Genomic DNA, 11,654 nt, shown 5'->3' with positions numbered 1-11,654 from the left:
TGGGCGGGCCGGGCCTTAATTATGGGCCAATTATCCTTGCCCTTGTCCGCCCTTTAATCAAAAGTCGGGCCGCTCATGGGCTAATGGGCCGTAACAAGAAACTTCAATTTAGATGTTCTATTATTTAAAATATATAAGGGTACCCAATATATAAATATTATCGTTATATTTTAACCTTTATAGTTTACGTATTATTTTAGTGTTCCACATCCATATTAAATTGATACAATTTTCTTTGAAAATATCATTTTTTGTAAGAGTAAAAGTAAAGGATTTAAATAGTAAACGGGCCTAATGGGCCGGCCCACGTGATTTTCTTGTTGTCCATGCCCGCCCATTTAACTTGGCGGGCTGGGCTTGGCCCGCCCTCTTAATTTTTTGGGTAAAAATACTTGTCCAAGCCCACGTAATAAGTGGGCTGGATGGGTGGGCCTAATGGGCGGGATGACCCATGAACAGTTATACTTAAAACCCGTGTAAAGTTAAAAACTCTAAAATCTCTCTCATTCTCTCTCTAAAAAAAAAAACTCTCTAAAAGCCTTGGCCTACATTTTCTTATTGAGTAAATTACATCCTTAATGTTACTTTTGTGCCACTTGTTTATACACTTCTTACAATCATACATTCCCTCTTCCTACTACCCACCACTCCTGCACGACAACCACCACACGTCCACACCCAAAGCCGCCCACCATCGCTACTCTTATGTAAAACCACCATCATCTCCACCATGCTCACTACCACCTTATCTCAAATCTCAAAACCATGTCAACCACCTTCTCCTCTTCACTCAGACCACGCCCATTAGCACCACAGACCATGTAATGCGACGGGAAACACAACCAACAACCACCACATGTCAAGATAACGCATAAACCACCTCGAGTGTGAAGAAGAAGAATAATCATTAAATTCATATACTACTTCCAATCCAATCCAAACTACCCATTTACTTTTTAAAGTCGACCTTGTTAAATATTGACATCGATTATATTTAGTCAAACTTTTAAAATTTATACAAAAAATTTACGTATTTACGTTTGTTATAAAAAGAGGTTTCGAAAAATTATAATTTCGACACAAAAAACTAATATATAAACGGAGAAAAACGTGGTCAAAGTGTAGTCTCGTAGACCGAAAAGTCAAATGGGTAGTTTGGATTGGATGGGAAGGAGTATTAGATTGCTAAATAAATCATGCATGTCAAAAAAAGTTAAACAAATAAAAAAATACTCCAAATAAACAATACGAAGTATAAAATAAAAACATAGAAGAATATTTGAAATATGCATATAAGGAGAATAATATGTCAGCTTTATATAAAAAAATATCATCTTGGTAACAAAGGTCATCCTTATCGTCTATTTAATACCGAGTAGTTTTATAGGAACACAAAATCAAATTTTATCTTATCATATAAATAATTATAATTATAACTACTTCCTCCACCACAAAATAATCTTCTTAGTTTGACTTACACAATCTTCAAGGCACCACTTTCACTCGATTTTTCTCCATTTTTGTAAATAATTTTTCATTCAAATAATACTTTTGTGAAAGTTTTTTTTGTATGATGAATGTAAATGTTTTAACATTGAGTTATAATTTTTACTCCCTCTATTTTTCTATATATGACTTTCTCACATTTCGAGACATACACTTCTCTCTTCAATATCTCTTAAATTATATGATTAAATATATTGATATGTATACTCATATGAAAGAATTTTTCATAAGGAATTTAATGGTATAATTTTTATAATTTTTTACCAAATATATTTTTTAAAATATTAAAGTCAAAGGCTCGCCTCGAAAAAGCAAAACGTCATATATTAAAAAATGGAGGGAGTATTATTTTGATCGAAGTTTTTAAACTTTGACCTCAAAAGTCAAAATAGGAAGATTATATTGGGATGGAGGAAGTGATTTTTAACATAAATCATTGGTCTCTTAACTATTGTTCATATAGTAGCTATACTGATGTATTTTAGTTATTTACTTCTTTTTTTTGAAAAAGAAAAACATATATTAAATCAATTTCCGCTAACGCCAAAACGGCATCCGGAAAATTCTCAAAAGACACCACTTTTTCGTTAACCGACAAACACAGCCTAGCAGCGTGGTGTGCGAACGTATTTCCCCCTCTTTTAACATGAGACCATAAAACCGACGAAAAAGAATTCACAAAGGAACAAATATCACTAATACGTAAACAAAAAGGATTTCTAAGAATTTGTCCTCCTTTACCGCATCAACAACCAATTGAGCATCACTCTCAACAACAACATCAGACCATCCCCTGCCTTTAATTAGCCAACTCCAAGCCATATGCCATCGCCTTCGCCTTCGCCTTCGCCTATATCACTTCCGACTCCCACCCCGCACTGACCCGCATACACCCCACCATCACCACTCTCTCTTCCTCGTCCCTGCCACTGCCCCAAGACCCACTTCACCATCCACAAAAATCGCAGCATCAGTGTTGACCTTAACCTCTACATGAAGAGGACGTCTCAATCCAATCGGTCCACTCTACCTCAGCTCCCTACTCCGCCCAACCACTTATCCCTGCTACTCACAAGATTCGTCCACCAATTTTATGAACCCTGTTATTACGATATTCAATTTTGGTATCTCTTCCTCTAAAACACATGAATTGCGAATGTGCCACATCGCCCAAACCATCGCCAAATATCTCTGAATATCCTCCGTTCCAAGTCGCTGCCACACTCACCTGTACCGGCCTACCATGACACCCTAGGTGCCTCCCGATTCAGATCAACAGACTCACTTGCCTCCCAAACATCTCTCATCCAGCTGCATTCAAATAAAGCTTGGATAACAGTATCTTTTTACTTTATTTTATCTTGAAGCAGCTCATAAAAGTTGAAGATGTTAATACCGCTCGAAAGCGTTTTAAAATAGTTGTACACTCTACAGTTGCTCGAAAAAAGCTCCTTTTAACTATTTTTCATATCGTAGTTACACTGATGTATTTTATATATTTTTTTTTATCTTGAAGCAATTCATGAAAGTTGATGAAAAAGAATACTTGATTACTTTATAAATTTGCGAAAATTAGTCGCAAAACACCTAAATTTTGGTCAGACTGAAAATAACCGATCTTGGATCGAGCTGGTCCGAAATTTCAAAAATTGTGGACCGAGAATTGGACCTAAATTTAGGTCCGGTCTGATCCGTCAATTATCCGGTTCCGACCTGAACTTGCTCAGCACTAGTTCCTATACCTCTATCAGTGCTACATCATTGTTTTTCAGTAGGTAAACTATACAATCAGTTGTATTGGTTGTATAGAAAAGAATCTGAGCTTTATAATGAATTATTTGAGCTTAAACTTACACATTACGAGCTTTGTTTGGAAGAATCTGAGCTCCATTATAAAAAATATTGGTTTTAAATAAATTATAATGAAACTCATGAATAGTATATATATAAGCACAATTAGATTTTAATTTTGACATCAAAAAAATTTAATATAAATAAAAAATCATAAAAGCTCGAAAAAAATACACAATTAAATTCGGCTAGATTTGTCATGGTTGTACAATGCTCTTGTACAACAGGTTGTATAGTAGTATATATTTGTGGTTGTTTTTGCATCGCATTATGGGACGAAAGTTAGATACTCCCTCTGTCCTGGTCATTTGTTGTCCTATTCTATTTTGGGGTGTGTCAGTCATTTGTTGTTCTTTCTATTTTAGTATTGCATTTGATGGACAATTTGATTTTTCACACTCAATTGGATCCACTTGTCATCTTATAATTGGTCTCTTCCTCTTTCCTTAATCTTGGTGCCAAAATCAAAGGACAACAATTGATCGGAACGGAGGGAGTATATATAACTACATGTGTCCATAGTGTATGATGATTTTAAATACTTATACAAGAGTTTACATGTACAGTTAGACCTGTCAAAACTCGCCCCGACCCGCCTGACCGTTTTTTTTAGGGTTACAAATACGGTTTTTTTTACCCTCGACCCGTTTGACCGAACCCGAAATAACCCGTTATTTTAGGGTTGAGAACCGACCCGAACGAGTCGACCCGTTAGGTCAAAGATAAATCAAGAATTCTATTAAAATATTAATATTTATATATCATATTTGAAAATTTGAAAAAATAGTTAATTTTTTTTTATTATTAGAAATTACAAAAACAACTAAAAAGTCAATTTTATATAACTTTTATAATCCCTCTTATTCAAACAGATTGTAACACTTACCTAAAACAGACGATCCACGCCAATGGTAACATACCATCTTTGGCCTGAAAAATGACTAGATTACCCATACATCCACTAGTCCACTACCTATTTACAACTCATTGTTTAATTACACAATTCATTTCATGTGGTCCCAATCAAACTTTCCAACTTTACCCCACATTTTTCCACCTTTTCTTAAATAACCCAATTTTCTTATGTTACAATTTGTCTGGATCGGAGGGAGTAATACTTAATAGTAAAATAATTATTAAAAAACTTTATTTTAATAATTATGTCAATATAATTATTATAAACATTGAATATGATTAAAATATTAATTTTAAATATATTTTACGTTTTTACAAATTATTTTTTTAATTAAAAAAATCGTTTAAAAAAGACCTTTTTTTTATAAGGAAAATAAACTAGGGGGTTGTTTGGTTGCCTTTTAAAATCATGGGAATTGGGAAATCATGGGAAGTGGCTAAATGGAGTCTTGTTTGGTTGCTCAATTCATGGGAAGTAGAACTTCCTATGGAACTTCAATTCCTACATAATGGAGGAAGTCACTTACCTAGCCCCCCCTAGGTAAGTGGGAGTTCCCACATGAATTGAAGTTCTCACATTCAACCAAACAACATTTACACAATTCATGTGATTTTCAAGTTCATATGAATTTAATCTTCCCGAGAATTTTATCTTCCTATAGCGAACCAAACGACTCCTAGGTTAATCTAAGATCAACCCATAACATCCTTACGGATGAGGAAAGTAAAGAAAATCAAAAGATTTTCAATTACCAGAAAATACGATACACGTAACCGGGAAAGAAAATAAGGCAAGAAGACGACGACTATCAAACAGAAAGCCAAAGCCTTTAAAATCCCAAAAAAAAAACACCAAACTCACTAAGACCGAAAAAACAATAGCTAAAGCAAATTTCCAATAACAAAAAAGAAACAAGCTGCAAGTACTCTCAAAACAAGCAATTGAAAAAGAACTTGATGAGTCCAAACAATGATAAACAAATCAAATCTTAAATCAAGAATTTCTACTGAAATCTCAATGTATTTTCTCCACATTTTGAGGTCTTCTTGTTCCCTATTTAGCATTATCTGCACTTTTTATAATTTTGGTAGTCTATATCTTAAGTTTTTTTTTTCTATTATTCTTTAATTCTTTGTTGGGGATTTAAAGTGAAATTCATCTTGAGATTTCCTCTTGATGCCCTTTTATTATGCTTGATCTTTGATGATTGAAAACCATTGTTTTTCTTTTATCTTTCGTATCCGCAAGGATATTATAGATTGATATCGACCAATCTAGTTTTTTTACCTTATTAAAAAAAAAAAAAAATCAGATCTGAATACAGGTGTTTGCTCTCCATAATCTCCAAGTTAAGCTTAAACCAAATCGTGAGATTTAACTCCAAAAATATGCTATTTAGATCCTTGATTTAACTAAACCTTCTATAAGCAAGACAAATGACTAAATATAACTCTCTTAGGCTAAAATGGAGAGCCAATAAAGTCTAGTCTTAATAAAAAAAGGTAAAATAAATCAAAGGAAAACGACTGAAAATAAATATTTCTCTCTTCTTATAAAGAAGATGAATGTCTATGTTATCTTTGAGATATAAAAAGATAGTAAAAAAGTAAGTAAAGAATTGAGACATAGAAAGATCAAGATCTGGGAGAAGAAAACTGCCAAATCCTTCCTTATTTCTTGAGTTTTTATTTTGCTTTTGAGAGAACACTCTCTCTTCCCTTTTTCTAGAGAGAGAGCCTTCCATCTTTGCTTTACCAGTACATTCATACTAAAAAAAACGCTATAAATTATTGGGTTTTTTGTCAACTACTACCTAATATAACTCATTTTTTACCAACTGCTACCTAACTATTTTTTTTTTAAACTACTACCTAATTACTTGGTTCGGGAACATTTTAGCACCAATTACCCTCAAACCTCCAATTAGTCCATTTCATGTCTAAAATACCCTCATTTTCAAGTAAAAAAACCCCAAAAATTACACTCTCACAATCTCTATCATCTTGAAAATCAATTAATCTTAAAACCCTAATTTTCTTCCCATTTAATTGGTACTGCTATTCTCATAGATTCAACATCATTCCCATATTTCAAGCTTTCAATCGTCTTATTACCCCCAAATTTCACTTGTATTACAGGTTTGTTTCTCTCTCCCTAAAACTTGTAATTTTTTGTTAATTATTTAGAATATTCGTCTGTCTTATTCCCTTTAATGATTGTTTTATTGCTTTTATTTAATGGATTCGTCCTATTTTTTTTATAGTATTGTGTTATTCTTAAAGTAGTATTGTTAGTGTAAGTAGATTAATTTATTCTTCTTACTTGGAATTTGTCCTCTTTTGCTCCTTTATTTATTCCATAATTTGTCCTCTTTTGCTTCTTTGGTTTTGGTTTTTTCCCATTTTAATATTGTCTACTTTTTAAGATGGTGACACCATTAACTATAGATATCAGTCTTCATGTGGGTGGGCATTTTCGGTCACTACTGGAAAAAGTGTGTATGTTGGTGGAGTACATGTCTTTATTTGGTATTAGTAGTAATAGCCTCAGTTATTGCTTGTTAGTGAATGAAGCCAAAAAAGTAGTTGGGCAAAATGTGAGTGTTTTTATTTGTTATAAAAAACCTGGGTTAGCAATGAATGTTGGTAGAACCATTATATTAGGGGATAGAGATATGTCTGCTGTGTTAAAAACAAGAGATAAGGACAACAAGCTGGACTTGTATGTCACTACTAGGGTTATCCCTTTTTCAAGTCCAGGTAAAAGTAATCCTAATCTTGGACACAAAAAGCCCACTTCTTCAACAAAAAAACCCAACTACACAAAGCCCACTTCTTCTCGAGGTCTTGAAAAGGACATTCCCCTTGACATACCAGCACTGCAGGTTATTCATCCAACCCCTGAAAAACTACCATTTAGGAGACAACAAAGAGTTGGTGGATATTTTGGTCTTTCAGATAATTTGGGTGGATCTGTAGGTGGTGAACAACAGAGAGTTAGATCTGTTGGTGGTGAACAGCAGGGAGGTAGTTCTGTATTTGTTGGAGATCTGGTGGGTGGATCTGTATTTGGTAAAGATCAGGTGGATGGTTCAGCTACTGTTGGTGGTGAGAAAGGCAAGAAGAATGTGAGTGAGAAGGTTAAGGGAAAATCAAAAGTTGTTGGTAAAAGGAACTTAGTAGGGAACAAGAAAGAAGTAAGTAAAGACAAGGATAGAAAACCAAAGAGTGGTAAAAGAAAACAGTTGGTAGAGGAAGAAGGTAAAGAAGATTCTGACCTACTTGATTCTGATATAAAGGTTGTAGAGGAGGACCTTGTGGCTGATGATCTATTTCAAAAAAATGAGGAGGGAGGAAAAAAGAAAGCTTCATTTTTAGAGGATTTATAAGAGGAACATAACTTATCTGATGATCTCAGAAGTCTTGGAGGTTCAGAGGATGAAGGAGTTGACAAAAAATCTTCAACCCTAACACATACTTTAAGAAGAAGTTGCACTTGGAGGTTGGTTTGAAGTTCTGTTCTGTTGAAGTACTAAGGGATGCCCTTAGAGCACATGCTATTGAGAACAGGTATGAGTACTACTTTTTACATAATGGTAAGAACATTGTGAGAGCTTATTGCAAACAAAAATGCAAGTGTCCATGGGACAAGGTCGGAAGTAAAATAAGGTGTGTTTGTAAACAATTTTTGTGTCCATTTACATTATATGCCACAACAACAACAACTACTAAAGAGTATATGGAGATTAGGACACTGAATTTGACACACACATGCTCCTTTAAAGGAGTCAATTCAAAAGTTTCTTCTGAGTATTTAGCTGAAAAGTATCTTGAGGATTGGAGGGAAAACCCTAATTGGGAGTTGAGTTCATTTGTGAGAAATGTATACAGAACATTGGGGGTAAAAATAAGTTATCACCAAGCTTGGTTAACTAGGGCTAGAGCAAGACTTATTATAAATGGTGATGGGGCTGATGAATATGGTAGGGTTTGGGAGTATGCCCATGCTTTGAGGAAGTATAACCCAGGTTCTATTGTCATTGTTCTTGTGGATAATGTTGAAAACCCACCCCTTCAGTTTCAAAGAATGTATGTGTGTTTGAAGGCATGCAAGGTTGGTTTCCTGGCTGGTTGTAGGCCTCTAATAGGGGTAGATGGTTGCCATCTTAAAGGCCCATACCCAGGAATGTGTTTAGTGGTTGTTAGTATGGATGCTAACAACAACATATATCTTGTGGCCTGGGTTGTGGTAGAGGTAGAAAATAACCAAACTTGGACATGGTTTTTGACCTTACTTATGGAAGATCTGGAAAAGGAGGATGGATGGACAAGGATGACTATAATGTCGACAGGACAAAAGGTATGTTCAATGTACAATTCATTGTTCAATTCAATGTTCAATGATAATTTTTATTGTTACTGTTCAATCTTCTTACTTTGCATTACTCATTGTACTGATAAGGTTTATTGGAGGGTTTCAATGGAGTCACTCCAAAGGCAGAAATCAGACTTTGTGCAAGACATATATGGGCTAATTTCAAGCTACAATGGCCAGGGGGACTGTTTAAAGAAGCATTTTGGAAGGCTGCAAGAAGTACATCTCAAGCTAAATTCATAAGTGAAATGAAGGGTATTCAATTCTTGAACCAAGTAGCATATGAATACCTAGCTGCCATACCCCCAAAACACTGGTCAAGGCATGCTTTCTCAACAACCAGCAAGTCTAACATGTTATTGAATAACATGTGTGAGTCATTCAATGCAGTATTAAAGCCAGCAAGGGATAAACCTATCATTAGTTTAATGGAGTGGATAAGAAGGTATGTCATGAAAAGGCACTATGATAAAAGAATTGGTGGTGAAGGTTATGAGGGTAAAGTAATGCCCTTTGTGAATGAGTATTTGAAATGGGTGGAGAATGAAACAAGGTTTTGCTACTTAATTCCTTCTTTCAGTGGTGAGTTTGAGGTTGACCATAGGGGAAAACAGAAGACTGTTAATTTGACAAGAAGGACTTGTTCTTGTAAGAGTTGGGATCTCACAGGTATTCCTTGTCCACATGCAATGTTTTACATTAGGGACCAAAGACAAGAAGTCCTTGATTATGTTGATGAATGTTACAACAAAACCACCTATATCAAAGCCTTTCAACACCCTATTGCAGCAATGCCTGGCCATAAAGACTGGGAGAAGGTTGACATGGCAGCCCCTACTCCACCACCATTTAAGAAGCTTCCTGGGAGGCCTAAGCTAAAGAAGAGGAGAAGAGAAGTAGGGGAAGGAAGCAATGGACAGACCAAAAAGCTTAGGCAGACAAGAACTTGTGGTAGGTGTGGAGGGAATGGATATAACAAGAAAACTTGTAAAAACCCACCAAAGACTCAAGCTAAGGAGAAAGTAGCTGCAACAAGAGGTATGAGTAAATCAGCTTGGAGCAAAAAGGTTAGAGAGGGAGCTGCTAAAAGGAAAGCCAAAAAGGCACAAGATGCTGCTATGGTAGAACAGATATCAGGTCAGCATCAAAGTGTTCAAGAAACTCATCATGCTAGTGTCAACAATGCCCCATCTGCAACTGTTTCAAGGAGAAGGGCTTGGTTTTGAATATTGATGATTGTGTTATAATTCTCAACCCTTATGATTCCATATTTTGCTGAACTATTTATTTAGAAGTATTATTCTGTTTGTAAGACAATTTATCAGTTTTTAAGGATATGCTCAGTTTGTAAGACAATTTATGAGTTTTGAAAAGTAATTTGAGTGCCCCATGTTCAATTAAATCTTTCAATAATTGCATTATGGGATCTGGTTATTGAAGTACAATGAGTAAAAAGCATTGCCACAATAAAGATGAACAACAATTACATAATCCTTTCATTAAAAGCTTTAAAACCGCACATCAAAAAATTGTCCAATTTTTTAGCTTTAACTACCACAACATCCTTACACTTTCATTATAATGCTAAAGAGGACCACTAAAATGCAAACAACAACAAAGCATTTATACATTGCTCTACAACCATTCATACTGCTTTCTCCATTGTCCACATTGACATTCTCATTGATTTGCTTAAGTAGGACATTAGCTTCCTTAAGCTTGTTGTTTTGTTCCTTCAAATGAGCAACTTTAGATTTATTCATCACAAGGTCACAATGGAGAACTTTTTTCTCCAATATCAACTGATTGATTGTGTTCTTCTGCCATTCCTGCTGTACTTCATCGTACCAGCTAAAATAGCCGCAACCACGACTTGAATCAGGGTTTGAAAACTTGCATCTAAGGAACCTACGACCCGGATTGTCATGTGTCCATGACCTCAACAGAACAACTGGAACCCCACAAGCACATTTGATGGCCTTGAAATTTCTTTCAGGAAAAACCCCTTTTGTCATTGTTATAGAACCCTAAATAAAAAACCCAGATTTATTGCAAAAAAAAATGAGCAGAATCCCTAATTCAAAACAAGAAAGGAGATCAGAGACGAGTAATTGAAGCAAGAGTAATGGTTTAGATTTACCATAGACGATTAATTGATTGAGAGAGAAAATTAGGGTTGCACAAAATAATTTCAGTAAATAGAGTAATGAAGTATGAGTGTCCAAATTAAATGATATAAGGTTGATGATAAGGGCAAAATAGAAATAGAAATATGAACTTAAGATTAAGTGTTGAAATCAAGGGCTCAGATTAAAGTAATTGGAGGTTTGAGTGTAATTGGTGCTAAAATGTTCCCGAACCAAGTAATTAGGTAGTAGTTTAAAAAAAAAATTAGTAAGGTAGCAGTTGGTAAAAAATGAGTTATAGTAGGCAGTAGTTGACAAAAAAACCCTAAATTATTTTTTGACCCATATTATGGCCCTAATCCGACCCGTGATCCATATGACACGACCTGTATTCGACTCGACCTGTATTCTGACCCGACCTGCCCGACCCGTTTGACAGGCCTACATGTGTTTGACCATGTCTCGTGTAAAATTTATTTAAAGAGTTAAGCGTCAGCTAGTTTAGTTCAGTTTAACTACATTCAATTCAGCTCTAAAGAACCATAAAGAACGGGCCTATCTCTACAATATGGTTAAAAGGCTACTTAAATATTTAATTTTAATACACGTGTAGTTTTTCTATTGGTTAGTAATAATTCACTTATATTAATTACTTGATTAGCTAATTAGAAGTAATCTCTAAATACCTTGTGTTACATAATACTAACAAAATAAAAAAATATTAGTAGCAAACACATAAAAAAATTAATACAAACTCTTTATTTTCCTCTAATAAATTTGGTATCAATCTACCTATTCATTTAACTTTTATTTCTTTTATTTAATAGATGGTCTTTTTGTTTTTCCTCACAATTATTATAGTTTGTATTTATTTTACCATA

General features: G+C 34.6%; 1 protein-coding gene across 1 annotated transcript; it reads left to right on the top strand.

The window, feature by feature from the left end:
* Positions 1 to 8,011: 8,011 nt before the first annotated feature.
* On the top strand, positions 8,012 to 9,873 carry LOC141638340 (uncharacterized). Its single transcript, XM_074447769.1, has 2 exons — positions 8,012 to 8,632; positions 8,746 to 9,873. The coding sequence occupies exons 1-2, from the start codon at positions 8,012 to 8,014 to the stop codon at positions 9,871 to 9,873; spliced, it is 1,749 nt and encodes a 582-aa protein (XP_074303870.1).
* The last annotated feature ends 1,781 nt before the right edge of the window (positions 9,874 to 11,654 follow it).

Source organism: Silene latifolia, chromosome 1, assembly GCF_048544455.1.
Source record: "Silene latifolia isolate original U9 population chromosome 1, ASM4854445v1, whole genome shotgun sequence".
NCBI lineage: Eukaryota > Viridiplantae > Streptophyta > Magnoliopsida > Caryophyllales > Caryophyllaceae > Silene > Silene latifolia.
This window is presented reverse-complemented; position numbering and strand designations above follow the sequence as displayed.